Genomic DNA, 26,624 nt, shown 5'->3' with positions numbered 1-26,624 from the left:
TTTAGTTGTAAGAAAATAAATGAAAATAAACTACTTTAAAACATAGTAAGAGAGGATACAAAGACAATGCAAAAGTCAAGAAACACAAACATAGCCTACAATGGAAATAAATAAATGAATAATATTAAATTAAAACCTAAAATTAAAAAACTATTAAGGTGAAGTTTCCACTCAGGTTTAAGAAAATTAATTAGCTGTAACGTTTTTTTTTTTGTTATGGACCATCGAAGAATTCTGTTTTATGGTGGATTTCCTGTTTCGGGCGCGGGATGATGACGTAGTTTAGCTAGAAGTTGCTGCTGAGGCAACAAAGTTGGCTGCTGCGTGTCAGTGTTGTTCAGATATCAACAGTGTTTTTAGACATAGGATTAATTTTAAACTCACCATGTCTTGGGTCAAAGCTGTGTCGGGTAGCGTAGATGTGTTTGACGAGGATGGGGACGAACTCAGTCTGCAAAGTAGAGAGTGGACCTCCAACATGAAGAAGCGAATCAGGGTAAAGCTAATGTAGCGTTAGCATAACGTACCTCCATAACTATCCTTTAAATGTGATGTATTCGCTCTCTTTTATTACGAATATTTATCTGTGTGTTTATAATGTCGTAGTAACTTTCAGTCTGCTGCCTCATGTTTGTATTCCAGTAACTAGTTGTGTGTAACAGAGTTATGAAGCTGAGTTCAGCATGTTAATGTGAGTCTCCTCTCTCCTCACGGATGTTACGGACAGGACGGGTATGTGGACGGAGTTGATGCCGGAGAGGAGGCCTCGCTGCAGGTCGGGTTTAACCTCGGGTTCAGGGAAGGAGCGGCTCAGACTGTAGCTGTGGGTCGACTCAAAGGGATTGTAAGGTAAACCATTACATCATGTATCCCACATATGATATATCCTCATACTAATGTTGGATTCAGGACAGTGGATAAAACCATGAAGTGCCAATTTGATTAAAGGTATAAGACATGACATATATTACACAAAATCATGTTAAGTTTATTTATTTGTTTTTCTTGTAAAACACTGGATATCTGCACTTGATTGTCCCTTATAAACCGTCCTTAACATGAGTCAGTCAGAGTTTGGTGAAGCTGCCCCATGGTCTTTAAAAAGAGGTCACAGAGACACACTGCTTCATTTCAAAGTGGTCATGAGCCAAACATGTTGGGAACCACTGGTTTAAGTAACCTCCATCTGAGCAGATAGACTGTATTATATTAACCATTTTTGAACAGTAAAGTGATATATGTTGTTGCCACAGAGTGATTATTGTCAATCTTAATTTTGGGTGAAAAGTCAAGTCTCACTGACAGTATTTTCTGTATGGCCATGTGCTTTTGATTCCAATTAAACTAGGGCTGAGTGATAAAATCACCAAGGTTTTAAATAAGATCGCAAATCACTGATAATAAAATATTTTCTCATTATGTGTGCCAGGTATAACTTGATAGTTTTTGATACTAGTGTTATAATACCTAAGTTTCTGTCTACACCACAATTAAACTTTCTTCAGTGTACTACTTTAAAGATTACAGACATGTTTTTCTACAAACACCTTTTTCCACTTTAGGAAATGAGCTTAACATCTTTGAAGTTAAATGTCAGATTAAAACAAATCTAATGAATAATGAATAAGTTAAAAAAAGAGGATGAATTTGAACAAACATTTAATCTCAATAAAGGGTGGTGGACAGCATTTAATCCTCTGTGCTTTGGACACTTTCCATAATGCATTCACTTGAGAAAAAAATCTGTTGGCTCTGTTTTTCTGAATTAACGAGATTATTATCTCAGAAATCTGAGAAAAGTTTTAACAAGAAAAAAATCTGATCTTGTTTATCTGAACTCGAGATAGTAATCTTGTTCATTCAGAGAAACATGACTGCATTACGCTTCTGTACTTTACACTTAGTGCCATGTATAAAAACACTGAGGTTTGAAACACAGCCCCATTCAGCTAGAAAGGTGTAGTGAGTTCAGGAAATTTTATTTAGGCAATGTCACAATATTTCAATAAGTAAAATCCCAAACATCTCACAATATAATATTAATATGGTTTCATGTCTGCTGATTAAAAAAAATGTTTGACTCCTGCTTCTAACAATAGGGACAGAAATGATGGTTGATGTACTTGCATTGAATATATGTTTAATGGCAGGTGTTAGCACCCCTCTGTAAAGCCTTTTATAATGGATGAGGAGAGAAACTGAAAACTGTGTAGTAGGGCTGAGCAGTTCAGTATATTGTTTGATGTGTTTGTGTCACTTTTTAAATATTAAAAATTATGCTGCAGGATTTTGTTGTTGTGGTTGTCCAGTTAGTAAACATCAACCACAGCATATTGTGATTTTGCTCATAATCATATATATTGTAAAAGAGCATTATGTTATTCTTATCTCTTTTTCCCTGCCTCTCAATTTTTATTCACTTCTTTAAAAAAAACACTCTTTTAAAAAACTCTTTCAGTCTCTTTTTTTGCACAGAAACATCGTGAGCCTCTTTTGTTCTGCTCATTATTGGAGACTCTTTTCTGTCCAGCTGATTCCTGTCCCAGTCACTTCTCTGTGCCATTGTTTCTGACACTGTTGCCTCTTTGTGTCTTGCGTCACAGTGCTATATTGTGCTGGTGCCAGATCCAACATCCGGGAAGCCCCTTCCCAGCCTCGCTGACTGACCTCCTGCAGCGGGTTTCACAGCATGAGGACACAATCAAAGAGGGCATCAGGAGGGCTTTGGAGAATCCTCCTCCCAGTGTGAGCAGTGTGTCTGAGAGCATGGAGGAGCTGCAGGTAGAGCAGGCGGGTCCAGACTGCTGTGGAGGACAGGGGTGTAAAGAAACAGACTGCTGCAGGAAAGGAGAAAATATGGATGTGGACGTTCCTCACCAGCAACAAAAGCTCCGCTCTGGTTCCACTGACTGCTCCTCCAACTCAAACATGAACGACCTTGTGCAGCACTGCATGGATCTAGTGTCAGAGCTCAGACTGCCGCAGGAGCTGATCAGTCACATACAGGAGCTGAAGAATTTGTAGTGACTGAAAATTAGCATCGCAGTGGTGCTGGACGATACTTGGACGGACACATGAACTATGAATTAAAACAGGTTTTACTGTAAATTCCTTACAGGGAAATGAAGTGCTTTTGATGTAAATAATGTAAAATATAGTTTTGCAGTTATGATTTGTATAAAATGGTTCAAGAGTGTTTGAAAATAAAAATGGATTTGCTATTTTCACTGCATTTCTGTTCTTACACCCATTTTGTTTCCCCATGAAAAGAGAGAAGAATATTTTTGTCACCCCTTATTTTTTATTGGCCTTTTTTTTTGCAATAGAAATTCCCATTAATTTGTTTTAATATCTATATATTTTGCCCCTTTGCAAAACATTCATCCTTCTTTAAAGGCATATGAAAGTATTGCCAGTGCCAGAGAAAACCACAAGGTAGATTTGCATTGGAGCTGAGCAACCATGCTGCACCAAAACAATTACCACCAACTATGTTGAGTGGCAGTAATAAAAAAATATCTAAATTAAATATTTTGCTATGATCAGATTTGCAAAGTTTAACATGAAAACACATTGAGAGGGTTAAGCTTCAGATACAAAACCTACCACAACACAGAGCATCAATAAATAATTTATTATCATACAAAACATTTAAACTAAAATCCTAATTTTTCAGACAGCTTAAGTTAGTTTATTTGTTTACTTGTTTCTTTTCCCACAACTGGAGAATATGGCCAACTTTATTCCCTCACTAATAATACCTCAGATATTAAATGAGTTTTATATTGTTTGTTTAATTGTTAATGTTTTCTATTATTACATTTCAACTGTTTGTTATTGCACTATATGTGTGTACCTCATCTTGTATCTTGTTCTGTTTTTGCTTGTTTATGTTTGTTTATTTTGTTTTGCACCAGGGACCAGGGAAACACAATTTTGTTCCACTATCTGCGGATGGATGAAAATAAAGTCTCTCTAATCTCTTATTATTGTCTCATATATGTTGTCATTTAATCATGACGATGTAGACACTGTGCAAAATATACTGTAAGACATAGCATTTTCTTAACAAATAAATGACAACTTCAAACCACAAAACAGGACTAAAAATCCCCCAAAACTTTCTAGCCAATAATGTACTATATTCACATCTTGTAGGGCTTCAACTGACTATTTCTATTATCAATTAATTATTTACTAATTAATATTTACATTTTAAATTAACTAATTAATCAGTTAACTTAGTTTTCACTTGAGCTGGGGAATTTTACATTTATTTATGATATTGTCCTGTATGTAGTTTTGTGTCTTGATGCCTGCTGTAGAGCAAAATTACTTCGGGATAATAATAAAGTTGAAGTTATTGTTCAGTCTTTAACAGATAACTGTGTGTAATTCTCGGAGCCAGAGGAACAGGTGATGCCTTCAAGTTCCTGGTTTTGTCTGACAAACGTTCCCATGCCCAAGGATATTTAACACAAAGGCCATACAAAGTAAAGCAAAGCAGCGTCGTCACATTTGCCAAGCTGTAAACTGTGCCTCTTGATTTAGTTTACATAATCGAATAATTTTAAGTGATCTTTTCGAAAACTTGATCAACCCACCTTATTAATTTTCTTTCTATACGTCAAAAAAAGCAGGAGTTAATGTGAAGTTACGAGTTTCTGAGGAGCACGTGAACGCAGCAAAACTCCCGGCGCACATGAGTATGACGTCATGCGTTCGGACCGAGCCGTGACCTGCTGCTCCGGCTATGCTAGGGGTCCGTACCAACAGATGTTCCGCATAAAACCCAGCAAATACCCGTTATTTATGAAGTGTAACGCGCTGAACGGTAACGGTGTAGTGAGTATAGAAGGTAACCAGCGTGGCGGCAGTGACTCACAAGAGCGGCGGTCCGTATTTAGTAGCGCGTGTTTATATTTTAAGTTTACCTTAGCTAGCTTGCTAGCTAACTTAAGCTTGTTTTCCAGCTAACCAAAAGTGAAACAGGATTCGGAGCTACATGGTCTCGAGCCTGCGGAGTGTTTCTCTAGCTGAACTCGACCGAGGTATGTTTCTGTGTCGTTACTAATATGGGAGTGACAGCTGAATGTGCGTTGCGGTGTGTGCTGTCATTGTCGGTGTTTCCCTCTATTGTATTTAAATTAACAATGGGGTGTAGCAGGGATTTGAGCCATTTTGACACTAAATGTATGACGTTACTGTAAAAACATGGCAGCAGGTGTCACACCAAATACTGTGACCCGGTTTATAAATTCAGTTATAATGTCACTGCAAACGTGCTTTATACTATAACCACATACTGTATGTCGACAGGTGTTACCATGAATTGTGTCCCCTTAGTGTTAAGCATTTATAGTGGTTAAAAACTCAAACGCACCACTTTAATTTTTGCTCCTATTTTCACAGGTTAAAGCAAAAGACCTATAACTCTTTTAATGCACTCAATAGATATATTTCTCTTAAATTTTGGGCTCAAATTTGTTGGTATCTGTGTTAGTGAGCACCTCTCCATGCTCAAAGGTAATACATGCACCTGACAGGTGTGACATAACAGGATACTGTTAAAACAGTAACATTAATACATAGGTGGGAGTTGGGATGGTCACATTAAAAGGTGGCTCACATAGGGTACAGACAACTAACACAGAAGCTTTTTGCAGTAAAATGTTCCCTGTTTGTGTTCTAGTATTATAGATAATGGTTTTTATTAATATTGCTGCTGCGTCAATGTGTATGTTGCATTTTACTGTTCCACATGTGCAAGGTTCTGCAAATTTTAACTCCTTTATATATGTGCGGGTAGTTTAATTTACAGCAATGCATCGTACTCTATAGGATCCTCATGTGTTTGTAGCGTGACTGTCCTGTGAGAACCATGCCTCTTTAAAAAATCTGCTGTTCATGGTGTCAGAAAAACAGACACCTTTTCAGCTTTGTGACGGTGCATTTTCCAGCTGATCCAAGAGGGTTTTTAAAGAGTTTACTTAGCTTAAGAAGTAAGATGATTTTCTTAACCCTTAAAGGAACACAAGTATTTGCCTCTGAGATGTAGTGGAGTAGCATAAAATAGAAATACTGAAGTAAAGTACAAGTACCTCAAAGTTGTACTTAAGTACAGTGCTTGACTAAATGTACTTAGTTACATTCCACTACTGCCTGTTGTGCCACACAGTGAGGAGTGTTTTCATTCATTCATGTGGTGATGTTGCACATTGTGCTTCTAGGTATCAACCCAGTAACAAGACATAGACATGGTTGCTACCTGGCTTTAGCAGCAGCTTGACCTTCATCATCATGGACTCCTGAAGTCTTCGGGCTTCAGCGACTCGTCTGGTCGCTTGCGTTTGTTTTGGAGCAGAGGTCGCCCTTCAGCCTACAACCCGTCTGACCTCCCAAGCAGAGGGAGCGAGCAGATGGGGAACAGTTGCTGTCGCGCTGAGAGTCCCTGTGGCAGTGCGGAGGAAAGAAGTGGTTTGCTGAAAGATGACTCGAAGGCCACGGTGCCCACTGGTGAGACAGCTGTGGTGGGCACCTGCGGTCCTGATGGAGATGACGAGATCAGGTGAGAATACTTCTGCAGTAACAAATTTTTTGGGGGGGAGTTTGGAGACCTCCAGCATCATTTTCATTCATTGCAGGTGACATAGTGTTTCCTTATGCAAACTTCAGGGGAAAATAAACAAAGTCAGTTACATCCTCAAAGGTATTTACGTGATCCCACAGACGTAGAGTAGAGAGTAGAGTAAACCTTCAATGTTTCAGAAGGTCGATTTGGTTAAAAGGCAGCAGCCAAATACAAAAATATACACCAGTGAATAAAGACAATGGATACGAAAAATACACACTGTCACTGGTGGTATTGTCACTTATTGCAGTTTTAGAATGAGGCTACAAAAAGAAGCCAGAAACCAGGAGGACACTGCAGCATTCACTGCTGCTAACAGGCCACATCACATTTTATTTAAAAAAAACCCAGTAGCCAATGAAATAACATACCTCATGTATCGGTTAATGCCACTTTTCAATTCAGTTTGAAACAATTTGTCCCCAGGCAGCACGTAGGCACGTAGAGTAGGTAATAAAATATAGAAAAATAAAACAAAAAACATATAAGAGACGAGGAAAGCTCAAAATAAGCTGCACAAATAATGATAAATGATAATATTGTGCAATATTATCTTTGTGTGGCTCTAACATGATGCAAATGGTAAAAGATAATTTGAATTTACACCATTGACTGCTTGGTAGATATTTGCAGTTTTTATGACGTATACCATAAATTTGTAAATCCAAGTATAGCAAAGACATTAATTGCTCTATTCTCCCAATGATTGGCCAGTACTTGTTGCCTTTGTTGGTTGGATTGGTTAGGTTTAGGCAAGAGGAGTGGAATTTGTTGGGTTAGGATGTAAATGTTAGGGTGGGCCACTCCTCCGCTATCCAAGGAAACACACACATTTGCCTCCAGGCCAGTGATAGCCGTGGCTAAAGGCATTGTGTTTTCGGGTTTTCCGTCCCTCCCACTCTTGTGAACGTGTTACCTCAACACCTTGAGGGAATTTCTTCAAATTAAGCACAAACATCACTATGACTCAAGAATGAACTGATTAGATTTTAATGATCAAAGGTCACTGTGACCTCACAATACATGTTTTGGGCCGTAAGTCAATAATTCATATTTTAATTATGACAAAATTTCACATAAATATCTAACAGGATAAAATGATGAAGTGATGACATTTTACATCCAAAAGGTCAAAGGTCAGCTTTGCTATGACATCATAATGGTCTGCAGGGACACTTTTCTTTCCATGACTCAATGTCATACCTCAGGAACAGAAGGGTAGACAGTTGGTCAGATACTGAATTGGTGACTCTTTTCTCGGATGTCCACTTTGACATTATGTATAGAGCTTCTGTGCTGCAGGGTTGAAGATGAGTGTGAAGCTTCCACATTTTAGAATTTGTAGCTTCTTTGTAGCAACATCTGTATTTGAAGCATTGTTAACTGTCATGGCTACATATGAGTCTGGACAGACATGTATGTACTCTGCAACTTGACTGGTTGGCGGAGGCACACAGCTGCAAGGCGGTTATTCTAGTCTAATCTCAGACTTGGATTATTGTGGGAGTTAGAATTTACTCAGTAACAGATGTATGGAACATTTTCTAAGGACTTTTCAACACCAAACTAACTTTTTAAGGAAGTTTAGAAGTGTGTGTGTGCTGTCTGCATTTAAATGCTGGTTTTGACTCAGACAAATGTGAGGTCATAAAATTTCCTTTAAAGATGTGGCACACTGCTAGATAGGAGGTATAAAAAATAACATTTTGGTTTTTCCCCCCAAAGCTTTGCGTAGGGTGTGTTATTATGTGACCAAATCAAAGAGTACATAAGGACAGGGTGAGGGGACTTCCCCGATGTCATACCGGGTTTTTTTGTCATTTCATGCACTAGTGGTTAGTGCAGAGAAACTACATAAAAGATGACTGTTTTGATTATAGATGTGCCACTTCCTTGAAACATCTTGCAGCAAAATCTTATCTGTGATCACATAGTATCTCCTCGGGTTTCCTGTTCGTAAAAAATGCTGTTACTCAAGATACCAGTGCAGCTGAGTTGGGATTTAAATGATGATTTTGTTGTATGGTGTGACATTACTCATCCTCTCTGTGTTAAATCACTCAGGAAAATGCCTGATGAGGCCAATATAAAGGTGGAGGAGGTTGTGCAGGTGAAGCAGATCCCTGAGGTCGCAGAGATGGAGCCCAACACCACTCAGGAGAATGGACCCTTGCAGAAGGAGGTCATACAAACAGCATCGCCTTCTCCCAGCAAACGGTCCAAACTCATGGAAAACTCCACCAGAGCACAAGATGAAGACACGAAGAACTGTCCTGCCGACAGTGGACAAGCCGAACATGTGCACTGCACTTTAAACTCCCTGCAGAAACATGCTACAGCTGACTGGGAAGTTTTTACTGCAACAAATGCGGTGCCAGAAGAAGAAAATCCAGCCTTGGTGCAGGACAGAATCCCTGACAGCAGCTCACTAACAGCCGAGGCAGTTTGCCCTGAAAACCACACTGAGGCGAACACAACGAGAGAGCACATTACACTGGACACTGCTCATGGTGATGATGAAGAAGCAGGCTCCACAGTCAGTATTGAAAACGCCGCCGTGGAGCCATCGGGGGAGTTTTGTCGAAACAATGAAGTCTTATCTGTGCCAAACATTCAGTTCACTGCAGCAGCTTGTCAGGTGTCGTCCATCTCTGTGGTCAGGCAGGAGAACGACAAACAGTCTCGGAGCTGGTGAGTCACTTAACAAAACATACTGTAAAGTTTCTGCCTCTGCTGCTGCTGCTGTTGTGGATGTGAATTTTAAAAAGCACGTCATGAGGTTGAAATGGAATATGTGTCATGAGGGCTGAGCTATTTTCATCTCATATCATTCAGTTTGCATTTTCATATTTTTAAATATATTAATTAATTAATTATATTAATTAAACAATATACTGTAAATCTGACAGCTATAGAACAGTGGTTCCAAATATGGTGGTCTGCTAGCAGGTTAAATATAAGGTGTTGGATGGTTGATTAAAAGGAAAAGAAAGAAAAAGCATTTCAACTACACAACAGGTTTGTGGGAGTATTTTTTCAGACTTTCCTTTGTTTTTTTTACTGTTGAATTATTTCATATTCCGACCTCTTTAGTTCACTTAGATAAGCTTTATGAGATATTCAGAGTGAGTCGCCTGACCGTCGTTCTTAAGATGGAGTTGGCAGTATGGTACTGTCTCTATAGATAGCACCTGCAACAGCAACAGGAGGAAACCAGGGGGTGTACGTTACACTTCTGTGTTAACTTCAGCATGATATCAACAATAACTGCTGTGTGAGTGCAGCACAGAGCAGTGGTGATTAGCTATCTAGTGGGATACACACACACACAGGGACTCACATGCACTAACATGCACGCGCAGCTGCACCATCTATCACAGCAAATGACAGAGAAGTTGGGATTACAACACACACACAGAGGGAGCGTGACTTATTCTCTTATTACTCCACTATATCTTTTCATAGCAGATAGTGGTTTGCTGCTATATTAAAGTTTTTGTGTCTAACTGACTAATGGGAACAACATTTTTTTAAATCAGTCCAGTGTTGAGAGAGAATGCTGCAGCTGGCGGCGGTGAAACAGGCTGCAATGTGACCAGTCGGGGCATGATTGCACCATTAATTTACGTTTTTGCCACTGACAGGCTCAGATTGTTATGATCTGCCATCTCTGCTACTGGGGATAGAAACTGCAAAGAACTTAGACAGATACTCTTTGATAACAGGGGATAGCTTCAGCCGGGGTAAACAAAAGCATTATCCACTTCCTGTTTTGGTTTTGCAATGGCTGACGCACTTCCTTTGGGCTGTAAATCAAAGCATAGATTTTCCCAGGAGAAAGTACCCAGTGGCAGACAGGATTGTGTAGTGAAAGGGAGGCTTATAGGGAACCAATCTAAACAGCGCTGATGTCATTATTGCCATTGTGATGAAGTACCTTGATTTGTTGAGCATAAATTCCACTCTGATTAGTTCCATATTATCAACACAGTGATGTTACAAAAATAAAAGATTCATATCACACAACCTCTCTTCTGTACGATCAGAGGTGTGCATCAGCAGACTGATCCTGTTTTATAAATGATTAATATCTCTCTCCTGTTGTCCTGTGTCTAGTGCTGCGGCAGAGGATTCAGAGAATGGGAGTTTGTCATTGTGCAAGGAGCCTGGTCCTGAAGTCGTAAAAAGCCATGATGTCTGTGAGTCTTCTCCTGGTTCAGAGCCTGAGGGACTCAACCACAGTGGTGAGGAACGAGACTCCACCAACTCTGTCAGGGAGCCAGAGACCACAACTCAGGCAGACGCCAGCGAGAGGTCAGTGGGTTCAGAGTTAGTGATATCAAAACAAGACGCCTGTTTACATAAACTGAGAACCTGTGTGTTTGTGAGCCTCCCTGTGACCACTAGGGGGCGTGTAGACACTACAACTTGTTGATTTAGCAAAATGATTGTCAGACTCACCTCTTGTTTGAGTGCACGCCACTATCCTTTTGTTCTTTGTACCTTCTTATATCCTTTTACAGCTGTTTTATGATATAACATGTCATCTAAGTAGCACATTTAAGACATAAGCAGTAAACTTTAGATTTATATGTAAGTCAGGGAAAGTATCAAAGATGTATTTTCTCTCTGCAGCTCAAAGTCCAATCAGGATGCACAGCCAGATCGTGAGTGTACAACTACGAGCTGGAAAGAGGTCACTTCCTTGGAGAGCATCAAACAGGATGTTGGGGAGGAAATTATGCCGAAAGGACAGGACAAAGATGGTGATGTTCCCAAAGCGAAGGAGGACGATGAGAGGAAGGAGGAGGAGGAGGCGGAGAGCGCTCCTGCTGAGGCCAAGACTCAGGCTGGAAAAGATGTTGAAGTTCAGGAGGTTACTGGGGAAGAGGAGCAGCCAGCAGGGAGCACATCTACTGATGAAAAGGCCGAAGAGATACCAGTCACAGAGAAGGAAGACTCTGCTGCTGAAGACGGCCTAGGGAACAGGTTTGTAATGATCCTTTTGTAGTTGCTTTATAAAGTTAACATCAAGTCATGTCTTGGCTATGTTTAAGTTTCATATCATGACTATAGACACAAAAATGATTGCGGATGTCAGTATTATCATGGTGTTGTTAAAATGTGGTGAAAGCTTTGGATCCTGCTGTCATCAGCTCAGAAACATTTCAAAAATTAGACCATTTCTTTTCCACCAAAAATCTGGAAAGTGTTATCCACGCCTTCGATTAGACTACTATAACTCTTTGCTCTCTGGCATCAGTAAAAAAATCCCTCCCGCCTTCAGCTCATCCAAAACTCTGCTGCCAGGATTTTGACTCAAACCAGGAAACATGACCACATTTCACCAAACCTGGCTTCCTTACACTGGCTACATATTGCTTTTACAATAGATTTTAATATGAAGCCCTGAGAGGCCTCACTCCAGGTTACTTATGTGATCTGTTATTGCCAGAGATCCCCTCTCACACCCTTAGATCTTCAGATCTGGCGCTACTTGTCAGCTCCAGCTCTTAGTTCATTCATTCAAAGGTGCTATATAATTAAAGATTATTATTATTATTATTATTATTATAAAATGTCCACTTAATACTAAAACACACACTGAAATCATTTTACCAAGTTCTATTTTGAAAGTCATACATCAAATCAGCCGCACTTTTTGTTTGCCTAAACCTAAAAGAAATAGCAAAGCCACAAAATAAACATATGAAATCAAATTAAAATGTGCATTAACACTGAAGATAGCCTGTCTTTGAAATGCTTGCTGAAGTGCTACTGTTAATGTGCACAATGGACCAGTAGCATCACTGGGTTTCCCTGTTGCTCGCCCACTCTGTAAACAAGGGAACAGCAAAACAAACGTTGCATGCTGCGCCTGCAGCTGGGAGACTGTTACTGACTTTGTTTGATGCTGGACAGTATTAAACTTTTCAAAGCATGGGATATCAGTGGTTTACTGTTAGTAAATTAACCACCAAGAATATTGTTGACCAGTTATGCATGTCGGCCTCAAGTTATGTTGAAACTCTTAAGTTTACTGCACTGTGCACCACCAGGGTCTGGTGGAAGCTAGTGGCACAGCTCATTTGGCAATTAACACTGCAAACCCCTTCAGCTTTGGTTACTACTGTAGCTCTGATAGAGCCATTCACAGTGTCAGCACAGTTAGTGGTGCTAACATAGTTAACATTGCGAAAGGGATTTTGCAGCTCAAAATGAAGCTGCTTGCTCAGCGAGGCTACATGGGGGGGACAAGAGGGTGAACACCATTTTTACATAGCAATGCAAGGCTAGACGTCAGGCCATGGCGTAGAGTATGGCGTCGGCTCTACGTTGACGCAGAACTTATGCAGTAGGTACGGTGTCAATTCAATGCAGAAGTACAAATCCCACTTCAAATGGGTGGTGTGCAGTGCAGAGCAGTCAAGGCTAACTTTTGCTAACCAGGGGAGACTGGAGGGCACTGGGTTTCCACATGTTATTGCGGCTAGCCGGCTGTCTGTCAGCAGATCTAACAGCAAATGAAAAAAAAAGGCAAGACATCACAAAATGTCCTAATTTCACCACCTCTTACTGGATAGCGTTTTGAAATGTGTTGCTTAAACTCACTGTGTCAGTGCAGCACCACACTAAAAGGAAAGGCGTCTTGTATTTCAAATCTTTTTCTTTCTTTTTTTGTCTGATACAATGATAAAATGTAACAGTTAACATTTCTGGTTATTGGGTGTCGGACTGTCAAAAGCAAAATTAATCGAGACTGAGATCCCCATGCGGTTATCAAACGCTGTTTAAAAGATCATACTACCAACCATCTGGAGTTATACAGTGGTTTATTGAGAAACTGGTCACCCTTTCATCCCTTGTCAGAATGTATTAATGCCTCTGTTATTCTGAGACAGGATGTTAAAGTGGGACACAAGACAGGAAGAGACTGTTCAAAACTGTGTGGCAACATAGACTCAGTACCATGTGTTCAATCCTCAGCTTTCACATCATCACGTTGTTACAGAGTAGATGTGACAGTGGTTGTAATTTGTAATTAGAAAATACTAAGTTATGTAGATATTTTGGTGTTTACTGTCATGGTTTTGGAAGATTAACAAATTGAAAAATAGTTTTATGTTTATTTTGAGCTCAGGAGAAAATGTTTGTGTTTTTCTCCGTATGTTTTTTATTGTCAACAAATTCCATAAAAACACCAAAGCCTGTCTCTCCACCCTGCCTGTCTTCCCTGTTCTGTCAGTGGTTTCCTGTAACTCTTTGAACATGGGTTACAAACATGCAGCACATTTTCACTTTTTTTTTAAAACAGTCCAAGTTATTTCCTAAAATAGCCTGGCACTATGTTTGTGAGGAAGCATTACATAAACAGGAGTAAATAGTGCATTCTTTGGAGACTATTTACAGCTGTGGATTAATACCAATTTGGTACGCTAATGAGTATTTGTAGCAGCAGGATGGTGTGTGTGGGATTAACTCAAAATAAACTACACTGCCCATGTTCATTGAATTAAAGGAACGCATCACCCAGTGCAGCTTTGCAGTTTTGGCACAAAAATGGAGCTCTATGGCACAGAGGAGTAAGATATATCTGTCTTTCTGCACACAAAGACACTTGTTAGTCAGATCAGTTCATTGATGATTTTGGTCTTTTAATGAGAGGTGTTGACAATAAGAAAAATATAAATCATTGCCAGTCTTATGGGTTAAGTTTTGTACTTGCAGAATAAATGTTGTTTTTTCCTTTCAGTGAAGAAGACCTGTACAGAGGAGCAGAGGAGCTGTCTGCATCACAGAAAAATAAAGCAGAAACTACACGTTAGTACATCTAAATCACACATCCATGTTGTGAAATTGCACCACAGTTTTCAAACAACACTACTTTTGTTTCGTAATTTAAAACGCAGACAATAGTCCTTTTTGTTTTGCCCCTCATTTCCTCTCACTCTCTTCTCTCTGTCTCAGTTTTAAAGGAGGACAGATGCAGTTTGGCCCCGGCGGTGGATATTCTGTTTTATAGTGAGAGAGAGTGGAAAGGAAATACTGCCAAAAGTGCTCTCATTAGAAAGGTCGGTGTCTGTGGCTCCTGGGAAGAAGTGTTTCAGATTAAAGCTGGTTGCTGTGTTGTTGTTTTTTTCACGTTAATGGTGTTGTGGTGTGCTGCTGCTGCAGGGTTATAAAGAGATGTCCCAGAGGTTTGGCAGCTTGAGGAGAGTGAGGGGAGACAACTACTGCGCCCTCAGAGCCACACTGTTCCAGGTGCTCTCCCACAGCACCCAACTGCCCACATGGCTGCAGGACGAGGACATTAATATGGTAAATACTCAGTTAATGGGATGGTATCAGTTGACCATTGCCCCATGGCCCTTGGTTACTGTTGCTATGCATGTCAGGCATTCCATTCTCGTTGATAAACGTGAAGATATACCATCGAATTTGTTAGTAATTTTTTAACAAATGCATCATTGATTTCAGACAATGACTGAAAAGTCCAACTGTTGCTACCAGATTTGATTAGCTGTAACTGGCTTATTAGTCAAGTTAAGGGTCTCTATGTGAAATTCAGAGTGTCTGGACATAGCTTTCAACATAGAGGTGGCCGAGCCGGCGGCTAGCAGCTACTGGTGCTGACTCCATAAACAGTGCTGAACAGTGTGTTAACGGGTGGTGGTGGAACCAGAGGGGTGGCCGCTAAACTTTCGCTTAGAAGCCGTCCTGTTATCAGCAGTAATCACCATATGAACGCAGTGCGAAGCCATGGTGATAAATTAACCAGTGGAATACACACATGCACTAACATGAACATGCGGCCAGGCTGGCTTACCACAGCAAACCACACACGGAGGTAGCGTGACTTCATTCTCTGCTCAGGATGCCATTACCCGACTATATCTTTACATAGCAAACAGTTGCTGCTATATTAAATGTTGCATATTGAATATTTAAAGCTATAGTGCGTAACTTCTACAGGTCCGTAAATGTCCGTTTCACCCAAGCCACTACTAGAGGAGATGACACAATGCTGATTAAGCCGATCGGCTCCTCTAACATCTATTTTTCAATATATATCATTCTTAGTATGCGTGTCGACCAGCGACATTACTGCGCTGGTGCACAGGAAATGCATCCTCACAACAAGAAGGGAGGGGGAGGAAGAGCGGAGAGTGTCATATAGAGGTAGAGCGCAGGTAGAAAGAGAAAGCAACATGGCGGAGAAGTAGCCGAGACACGGTTCAGAAGTGGATCCTACCACAAAGGCAAGTGTTACTCTGTGTACGGTGTGTGGCGACTGGCGAATGTTACTCTGTGTACATGGAAGTGCCACCGGCTTATTAGTTGTAATAACACATTATCCGCTGGAAGGTGACAGAAGTTACGCACTATAGCTTTAAGCTGTCTGATTTTAATACCCTGTCTGTCGTTGACTTTTTACTGTGTTTAGTTGGGTGACTTTAAAATAAGAGTGCTGTAAAAGGGATTTGTATACAAGGGCTGCAACTAATGATGATGTTTGTTACTGGTAATCTGTAGATTATTTTCTCAACTAATCATTTGGTCTACAAAACATAAGAAAACACTTACATTCCAGGGCCTTAATTGAGTTCAGCAGGTATCTTGTTTTGTCCAACCAACATTTCCAAACCCCAAAATACTAAATTTACTGTAAGTAGGTATGAAACAGTTACAGGTTTCACAGTTTACGCTTTCAAATTTTTTATTATCTTTAAAAGTGTTTTTGATTTCCGTGCTTTGAAAAACTCACTGTAATTACTGTCCAGCATTAACCAAAGTTAGCAGCCGTCTCCCAGCTGCGGCTGCAGCATGTTTGTTTTGCTCTTCCCTTGTTTACAGAGTGGGCATGCAGCAGGCAAACCCAGTGATGCTAATGGTCTATTGTCTTCATGTACAGTGATACAGACACTCGAGCACGCATTTCAGAGACAGGCTATATTTAATGTTAATGCATGTTTGATATGGTTTTATATACGTTGACATAAGGTGTTGGTTATGCTTGTATTTAAATGTTTATGCAGTCAAAAAGTGTTGCTGAATTATTTTTTTGTGGTTTTAATATAGATCATGGTGTAATTATTTCAGTTTGTGTGTCAGCATTTTTCAGCACATTTTAACAATACAATCACATTACCAGTAACTATGACAATTTTAGTCACTGTAATCGTGATATGAGAATTATTATGCCTTATATGGTGTATGAAGTATCCCACAATGCATTGTGAAAAGTAGTCCAGTGTACAACTGATGGTCACTAACCAAGCACTATACAGTGGCATGCAGGAGTTTAAAGATGAAACATTTCTTCAATATTTTAAGCAAGATTACTTTTTACTTTCAATCTTTTACAGTTTCAAGCTAACAAAAAAGAAAAAGGGCCTGAAGCAAAAGTTAGTGCACCCCTGCAGTAGTAGCGCCTCCTTAGCAAGCATCACAGCTCCTTAACACTTTTTGTAGCTGGTTTAGGCAGCTGTTTAGAGGAGCCCATGGCTGCTGATTGTTGGGACAAGGTTTCAGGAGTCTGAGTTTTTATCACCTGGCCTTTCCTAACGTTGATTATGAACAAGTCATAGCCCTAACAAGCTAATTAAGGTCTGAGACCCTGGGAAACGTTGTCTGAGAACTCAGATGTCTTGGGGTGCTCAAACTTTTGCATAGTGCTCCTTTCCTTTTTTTCACCCTAAAATTGTACAAAACAAAAATAAGACACTAATCTTGCTTAAAGTGTTGAAAAGCATGTTTCATCCTTAACTTAAGTCCATCTTCTACTTACTTAACTATTCACAGTACATGAAACTTTGACCTGGGGTGCCCAAACCAGCAATGGGATTGCAGCCTGTAGCTGTTGTTGTTTTATACGGAGTATTAGGAATATAGTTTGTGTTGCCTTATCACGACAGGCATAATCCAAATCCCTGAGTTGTGGTGCAATAAATAATGTTTAATGTGAGCAGAGCAGCGTATCGCAACAAAGTACGTAGTTATTCACATGCATGTTGGTATTTATTATGGATGGTCCACGAGCAGATGTTTATATAGCATATTTTTACCATGCACCAGCAATGATGTAATCAACAGTGAATGAATTCATACACAGTCTATGCATTAATGATGCCACTGCTTCAGCTCATTTGAACACACTTTAAATCTCATCATTTTAATTACAGCTCCCGAAGCAACTGGAGGCACAGGAAGGTCTGATAAGCCAGTGGACATTTCCTGGAGAGTGCCTGCAGGGAGACGGGACAGGAGATGCCACCCTGCAGCTAAAAGGCTACATGGAGCTTCTCCGTAATAAGGTACTGGCTGCACATGCATACAGTGAGAAAGTATTTAAACACACAGCGAGTAAACCACAGGACTATTTTTTGCTGTCCGTAGACACTGAGGGTATTGATAGTCTTCCACAGAGCTTTCAGTTGTGATTGCTTCCATATGTTAAAGGGAGGTGGTCTTCTAAATGCTGCACTGCTCTGCCTCTGTGTCATTAGCACACCGCCTAGTCGTGCTCTAAAGGATTTGGAGGGATAGATGCACCCTCAGCCTCAAAGAAACCGATTCAACTGTAAAAACCACAGTGCCTCTTTACTGTAACAGTATGAGGCCCTGAGCTGAATTTATAGTCGCTCACTGCTGCTGCTAGCTTGTGAGGAATTCTTGTGTTTACAGCACACGTGTTTTTTAAAAGTCCAACCTCTTCTGCTTTATGAGAGGTTGCTGTGTGCTGGATTTGTGCCCGACATTATGGATTCCATACAGTTGCACTCAGAATAAACTCTGTGCTGTTATTCAGGTCAGAGCTGGTTGCACATAAATCACTTTTTATGTTCACTAATGTTTATGCAGGGAATGGGGAAAAAACACATCTGACACTTCCAATAGCTCATCAGTAAATTTCAGTTTAGTCAAACAAAATATTTTTGTGAGTTTTGTCTTATTTTGTCTAGTCTGACTCAGTGGATGTAGACTGTAGCTACAAGCCTGCTATTTGCAGCTATCAGGCTGGCATTTTACCACCTTCAGTTATCTGTATGTTACTGTTTTCAAAATTCCCTTGGCTACAGGAAACAACAACCTCTAAGCTAACAGCCTAATCCCTAAAAATGGCTAGTTTTGCTGAAGATTTGGATTGTGCAATAAGACATGCTTTCTCCTCTCTGTGAATTGCTGTAAAGATCTACAACGACTAAAACAACTTGTCAGCATGCCTCAGAAAAGCCTAAACTCCATCTCGCAGGAAGATATTGCTCCATCATTTTGATTTGGCCAGCCAGAGATAATTTGCCACATCATGTTACTCTGGTATTGCAATGTGCCAGTGACATTGACTTTACCAATACAAGTATTTTTTTCACTTAACAAGAGCTTTTGTGAATTCATCGTAATAGTGCTGCCCCCTAATGGTCAACCAATTGTTAGTCGACCAGAAAGGTCATTAGTCGGCAAGATTTAATTGGTCACTTAGACCCAGGAAGAAAAACAAAAAAAAGACTATCATAGGCTATGATTTGGTGCTTGTTCAGGTTGCTTAGCAACCTCAGACGCAACCTGTCACCGTGCACTTGAAAGCTGGCACAGAAAAGGCACAAGGGTAGCACCCAGCGCCTAACCTTGCGCTTTGAGGTGGTTAAAGACATAACGTGTGTACGGCCCCTAATTTCCCGGGCTGGTACCTGCGGTTATTCCACAGGCTAGTTAATAACACGTCGGGCAGGAAATCCAGAGTGTGGGATCATTTTGAGAAGGTGAAGCACGAACACAAGATGATATGTAAACTCATCTTCACTGGTCGACTACAAACATGACATATCATCTGAAACATGGAAGTAGCTACATGTCCTTTAGCCACTTAGCACAATCATTACTGCTTTGCCAACAGTGTCATTAACAGGCAGCTCGCTCAGTGTGTGACGTGCACTTGTAGATAAGATATAGGCCTATATTAATGAAGGTTCATTAGTACGGTTTTGTATTTCTCTGTAATGTAGCACAGTGTTAACAATGTTACTGATACTATTTTTTCTCACACCTTCAACTCAAACCATTGAGTTGCCCTGCCCAAAATATAGCATTTATTAATTAAATTGATATCATAAACATGCGGGCGACTAGTCAACTCATGACCTTAAATGACAACTATTGGTCAACTAGGAAAATTCTTAGTCGGGGGCATCGTAATAATGTTCATCAAGAGCCTCATTCAGCCAGCATACTGTCTGCGGTTTTAACTGTACTGAGCTTACACCATATATTCAGGTTTCACCTGTAGGGCACCGATAATCAAATAATCTTTTTTATTAGCAAAAGTTGAGTCACACAGTTGACACATGTTTTTTTTGTGCTGTTTTCTTTTGTGGAGAATTAGTCATTTTAACGACGGTGCTCGCCTCCATGTGCAAAAGTACAACGAAAACAAGTTCCCGACATTATTTGCAAGGGCACAGTCGCTGCATCCAGTGCTTGGCACCACCTAAGATGACTGTAATTGCTTTAAAGAAAGACAAACAAGCCAGAGCGTTATTTTCCCCTATAGCAGAATGTGTGCTTTCAGACCTTTCTCTAGCGCTGACACAGCACATGGAGGTATGCAAGACTAGATTTTCTCTGACAGCAACAGTCTAAAGTGAAAGTGAAGAGAAAACTGCAGCAAATCCTCACATTTGTAAAGCTATAACCAGCAAAATGTTTCACGTGTACATGCCAAATGACTCCAATGATTAGATGCTTAAAAAATTAAGTATAGATTGATTTCATTGATTTTGTTTCTAGTGGCAGGCAGCAGTGGACTGCTCCTCTGCTGTGGAGCGGCAGCAGCTGTGCGAGCGAGTGTTTCAGGGAGGAGAAGAGGAGCTGGGGCTGCTTGAGGCGCTGAAGCTGCTGATGCTGGGCAGAGCGGTGGAGCTGCACAGCTGCATGCAGGCCGGCGGAGACGTCCCGCTCTTCTGCTGGCTGCTGTTTGCTCGGGACTCATCAGACTGCCCGCGCTCCTTCCTCGACAACCACCTCAGCCACGTGGGCCTCAGCGCCGGGCTGGAGCAGGTAGGAGAAACCCAGTGCTTCTTTTTATTTGTGGCCCAGCCGACCGCAGACTCGCTTTAACAGGCATATAAAGACATTTTATAGGCTACATACAGTAGTTTCCTGGCAGGTAGGGAGCATTTACATGAACCTTTTTATGGTAAACAACACTTACAACAAACTAGCTGCAGGGATTGTCTTGTGCTTTTAAATCCAGAAATGCATTTCTGCTGAATAATCTGGTGGCACGCTTGGTAACTAACAAAACAACCGCTAATGTTAGATGTCATGAGATCGGGGTGAATAACATTCTTTTTATCTGAGATCTGAACTATAAAACATGCTGACGCTCGTTCTGTTTTTTTGTTTTCGAGCCACAGCGTCTCCACTTCATCGCCCTCAGGGGTGAGGAGACTTCAGGAAGGACGAGCTGCTGAGTGATTTAATTGTTATTTTCACTCCTTTGATTAAAGCTTTTACAGGCACGGTCTCTGTAAAGAATCCCCGCCTGTAAATATGTGCTTGAGTGGGTTATTTAACACCATGTATTTTAATCTCGGCTCTTGTGTGACTGTGCTATTATCTCACCGCTCTTCTGCAGGTGGAGATGTTCCTGTTGGGCTACGCCTTGCAGTGCACCATTCAAGTTTACAGACTGTACAAGGCCGACACAGAGGAGTTTGTCACGTACTACCCAGACGACCATAAAGATGACTGGCCTTCCGTGTGCCTCGTCACAGAGGATGATCGCCACTACAATGTGCCAGTTGTAGAAGCTGCAGAACTGCATAAGCAGCTCGACTCAAGCTGATTGCCACTGCAGAGAAATCTCCTGCCATACAAACAAAACACTCCTCAGGTCGATCAAGATGAACAGATTTACGCCACTTAGAGGAATAGTTCAGCATTTTGGGACTTTTGCTTTCTTGCTGAGAGTTAGATGAGAAGATTGCTACCACTCTTGTCTGTCCAGTAAATGTTGTTATATCTTGTTTTATCTGAACAAAAACTTAAAGGTTCCTTATGTTACTTTTAACAAGTATTCATCCTTTTTGTTGCCAATAAGTGAACAGGTTGTAAGGTAACTTAAAAACTGAGACTTTCTCAGTCTCCTCCAGCAGCCTGTGTACTGATTTCAGTGGAAGGGACTCAGAGCGAATTTTCCAGGAAAAGTCAAAAGATGTGACTTGCAGCAGAAATGACCACATGGTACACTGGATAAAGGCTTATTTATGCTCAATGTTAGATATGAAGACACATTTGGACAGAGCCTTCTGTCTGCACTCTGAGTTCATTTCGTCTGTATCTGTGCACATTTTCGGAAAGCTTACGGATACAAATGAAACTGAGCCACTGGAGATCATGGAGGCAGTGTAGCGTATTTCACGTGAGATGCAACTGAAGGAAATGATGAAATGAAGAAATTTAATTATTGGCAAAATGGAACAAATGGTGGAAAGAATTCTCCATCCATGTATGTATGTGGATGTATATCATTGCTGCACAGACCACCGCAGTTTACAGCGCAGTCTATTTAAAGGTACAATGTTAGGATCCCCTCTACCGTTGCCATGTTTGTTGGTGTCAGAAACTTTTGACTCTCTAGTGCCATCTATTATCTACGCTATCATAAAAAAAGCATGAACATATGAGGGCAGTGACATTTACAACATGCGAAATGAACGCATCTGTTGTACGTAAAGGGAGCATAAATGAGCCTTAATTCTTGTCTCATTTGTCGTCTGATAAACAGTAAATTTGTCAAATTCAGTGCTGAAAAGCATCGAAGAGGAAACACTTATGTGAAATATATTGTGGGTTTTGGTAGCTAACGTTAGATAAATTTAGCTTGCTAACGCAGATGAATTGCTAGTTAGCTAATGTAGCACATACGTTATTGAGTGGATAATGTCAGCTGATGCATTCAGACTCCTGGGACTGGTTTGCAAGTTACTTTATCAGCTCAGATCAACCAACACTAGATCAATAGCTAAGTTACAGCTAGCTTATGGGCTGCCAACGAGCTAACCATAACCAAAGCTAAATTTAGCTAACTAGCTTCAAACCTAATCTGCATGGATCTGGTGTTGCTTGCTTTGCAACGTGAGCTGATAAAGTAATTTGCAAATGGCAAGCAAGCTAGTATCATGACGCCAATGATCCAAATGCAATATGGGAACATACAGATAGTAACATTAATCTAAATACGATTGTAATTTAGTTTCCAGCAATCTATCAACAAGATGTCGGCCAGTCACAGTCAGTCTTGTGTTTGTCACTGTTGTGACTGATGCCCAGGTGCTCCCTCATGCCTATCAACAGGATGTTGACCACAGTTAACTTAACGGGCTCAGAGAGAGGGGTCACCACTAATAAGGATTTTCCGAAAGTTACGTACAGAACCTTTAAGTATAAAAATTCAACATTACTTTACACAGTATTTCTTGGCAGTCACTTCCCGGAGTCTTGTCGTCACTGTGAGCCTTTACAAGACATAATGTGTTAATTAATGAGCTTCATAAGTACTGGTAGGCAGATTTTATTAGCTTTTGACAAAGCCGGGCTCGCTGTTTCACTGTTACCAGTCTACGTGCTAAGCTAAGCTAACCGGCTGCTAATAGTAGCTTCAGAGCACAGACTTCAGAGTGGTATAGATCTTTGTTATCTAAAGCTGAGTTCACGTGGAATCAGGGAGATGGTAGATGGCAAACTGGATAGAGAGCAGGACGGTAAAGGGAGGAGAGGGCAGCAAAAAATATTGGTAACAGTAATGTTAGATGGCATTGCCATTCAATCTAATGTCTTCCTGATTCCATGTGAACGCAGCAGAACTTAAGTCAAGAAAGCAAAAAGGCGTAGCTCCCAAAATGTCGCTCTATTTGTTTAAAAACAAAAAAAACATATGCTGATTTGAGACCCTGTACAAGATGTGGTTTACACACTTCTGTACACACTGTACTGTATACAGAGTTTTTCTATTTGGGTATGTGTACATATTTGTGCATCCGATATTGCGGGATCATCTCAGTTAAGTCCCAATTAGTTTGCAGGGTGTCATTTTGACATTCAGGTGGGTGGGGGGAGCCCAGATCTTCTTAGCAACCTTTTTTTGTTTTACATTTTCCTCTGTAAAAAACTGAAGCTGCCAACAGCGCCAAAATCATTATATGGTTGGTGTTTACACTGGAATTTGGGCACTTTGATTTGTGTATTATTAATTTATTGTTTTTAAAGGTGTCAGAAAAATACATTTTAAATTAAGTGAAGCGAATGAATCAGTCAATGAAGGGTTTGATGATTTATCAGGTTTAACAACAGCTCACACCCGATCGGAGGACTTGGAGGATTAGTCGCAGCCTCTGTGTCAGAGGTGTGTTTTGTGACTGTGTGTGTGTGTGTGTGTGTGTGTGTGTGTTTGCAGCTGTGCGTGTGTGTGTGTGTGTGTGTGTGTGTGTGTGTCAAACTCAATGTGTAACATGTTGCCTTTAACCAAGCTGTTCTGTGGGGAACAACGTGCCAATGTTGCTGCAAATACTGGCAACAGTCCCAACCACCAGCCACTGGATTCAGTAGTAAACGCTCGCTTGGTCCTCCATGTTGCCTTAGAAATAATGCACAATAAGAATGAATGTTGGTTATCAGTGATTAAGAGGCCATTTTCTTGCCCTAATTCCAGAGCAGGCGAAGGTGATCTGTTAACAGTAAAACATCGATGATGCCGTTTGCAGGAATGCTCTCTCTCTCTGTCAGATTTTTGGACGGCATTTAGATGAAATCAAAGTACAATTTTTGTAAAAGTCTTTTTTTCTCTTTATGATTGATTTGAGCTTGTTATAGCTTTTCCTAATTTTATTAAAACTATAAACGGGAATTTGAGCTGATGACATTTCAGAAGTATGCTACAGAAAATGACATTTCAAATGTTTGGGGTCTCAGACTCAATCTGTAAAACATGGTTGAATACAATTTTCCTATCCTCTAAATCTGTTACTGGTGTTGACTGTTCTTTCTCTTAGCTGCACTATTCCTTTCAAATCCCTGTCTCATTCTGTTCTTACAGTTTAGTAGGAGGTGTAACAGGCAGTTAAACCTGTTCAGGACCTTAAGTGACTCCAAACTTATAGATATACTATGCAGCATTTTCCTTAAAAAACAATGCATCATAGACTCATACAGATGTAATCTCCTCTCAGTCATCTCTTACGACTCACTAGAAGTGTGTGATGGTGTATTTTTCTCTGCCCTCTGCCTGCATTTTTCTTATTTTCTGTGCTCAGGACACTAAAGGACGTGGCACCCACAGTGCTCAGATGATGTCCTGGCTTTATAAAAAGGTAGCGACCAGGTGCCTGAGCAAGAGGCATTCAAGAAACACTGCACCGAAATGCTGCAAATACAGTGAGGTGAAAGGGCAAATAAGAGGGAAACTGGGGTTGGCTTTTACCTTGACTTTTGCCACTGGGGAAGTTCATTAACATCAACCAATAATCCTGCATAGTATACCCTTAGTAAGTAATGTCACTGTAGGACTACAGTACGACAACAAACTGTACTGTACTGTATTTACTTTGCCTGTCAGTGATGAATGTGTTCATGCATAGCCCCCTAACTCAAAAAAACAGGAACACTTTATGGTAATGTGTTTTTGTCACCTGCATCAAATGTGCAAAACAGGTTTGTGTCAAAGGGGGGAGGATACTTCTCTACATATTGGGTTATACTGTCAGGTTGGTGGGTTGGGCTAAGCTAGGTATAGAGCCTGGGGGTGTGTTCCCAGTCGCATACTTTTTCTTTGTACTTTTAGTATGTACTGCAGTATGCACACACTCGGGACATACTTTCTTATAACATTGTGCCCTGAAATTAGACTCTCTTGCTTTTATACTTTACCTTGGAGATAAAAACAAGTGCCACTCAAGAGATGGAGATCTGCTATTGTTACTTTGTAATGTGTATAGTTTAACGTTACTGCAAAATCGGACTGGATGTAGTAATGATTATAATAATTATACATTTTATTTATAGAGCGCTTTTCATGGTACTTAAAGACACTTTACATGAGTTAAAAACAATCACACAACATCATTCACACATTAAAACCCGTTTTGAAAAGTTTTGATGAGTGATCTGAATCAGGAGAGGTCAGTGCAGTCTTCCAGAGGGAGGGGGCAGCTATGGAGAAGATGCTGTCGCCCCAGGTCTGGTGCTTGGTCCTGAGTGGTAGAGTCAGGAGGTTGGCATCAGAGGAGCGAAGGCTGTGGGAAGGAGTGTGGCGGTGGAGCAGATCGGTGAGGTAGGAGAGGGCCTGGTTATGGAGGGCTTTAGGAGTGAGGAGGGACAGGACAGGGGTGATGTGATCGTGGGAGCAGGAATGGGTGAGTAGACAGCAGAGTTCTGGATGTTATTTAGGACTTTGGATGGTGTACCATAAAGAATGCTGTTGCAGTAGTAGTAGTGCTAGAATATCCTGGTATTTTTGGCATACTGCATTTGACATACTATGTATTGGGACGTACCAAATCATTTTCTGAGTTTCCTCCCTTCCCTCTCAAGTTTTGTTTCTAGTTAACCGTGTGTTTAATGTCCACAAATGAACTGTCAGTGTAGTACCACAGAGAGCGAGCTGATTGAGTGACGGCTTTTGGATGAGGGCCAAAACAGCAAAGCAACAGGTAGGCCCACATCCCTTACCTTTAGCTTGGCAGCCGCATGCTTACTCTCTGCTAATATATGTACAGGCAGCCAAGCCCCGGAAGCCCTAGTCAAGCGTTTATCTCAAGTAATAGTATTAAGTGCGCAGGGTCGTGTTTGCCGTGACAATACAGAGCAGGTCTTCAACCAAGGAGTCTGCCATGTACATTAGCCCACAACGGCCAAATCAAACACTGGCTCTAGATATTTGTGTTTTGTCATCGGCCCCTGTAGTTCTCCTACACAGTTGGCATATGGGAGAAATTTC

General features: G+C 40.7%; 2 protein-coding genes across 2 annotated transcripts; both read left to right on the top strand.

Annotated features, from left to right (window-relative positions):
* Window positions 1–273: 273 nt before the first annotated feature.
* Window positions 274–3,232, top strand: otulina (OTU deubiquitinase with linear linkage specificity a). The gene is made up of 3 exons (XM_033638508.2): window positions 274–496; window positions 728–849; window positions 2,604–3,232. The coding sequence occupies exons 1-3, from the start codon at window positions 386–388 to the stop codon at window positions 3,022–3,024; spliced, it is 654 nt and encodes a 217-aa protein (XP_033494399.1). The 5' UTR covers window positions 274–385; the 3' UTR covers window positions 3,025–3,232.
* Window positions 3,233–4,734: 1,502 nt separating this feature from the next.
* LOC117264810 (uncharacterized) lies at window positions 4,735–22,073 on the top strand. Its single transcript, XM_033639080.2, has 11 exons — window positions 4,735–5,051; window positions 6,231–6,568; window positions 8,696–9,322; window positions 10,748–10,945; window positions 11,267–11,620; window positions 14,385–14,452; window positions 14,600–14,703; window positions 14,807–14,950; window positions 17,815–17,946; window positions 20,417–20,686; window positions 21,267–22,073. Exons 2-11 carry the CDS (start codon window positions 6,420–6,422, stop codon window positions 21,474–21,476), a joined length of 2,256 nt encoding a protein of 751 aa, XP_033494971.1. The 5' UTR covers window positions 4,735–5,051; window positions 6,231–6,419; the 3' UTR covers window positions 21,477–22,073.
* The last annotated feature ends 4,551 nt before the right edge of the window (window positions 22,074–26,624 follow it).

This window comes from Epinephelus lanceolatus, chromosome 20, assembly GCF_041903045.1.
Source record: "Epinephelus lanceolatus isolate andai-2023 chromosome 20, ASM4190304v1, whole genome shotgun sequence".
Lineage (NCBI taxonomy): Eukaryota > Metazoa > Chordata > Actinopteri > Perciformes > Serranidae > Epinephelus > Epinephelus lanceolatus.
This window is presented reverse-complemented; position numbering and strand designations above follow the sequence as displayed.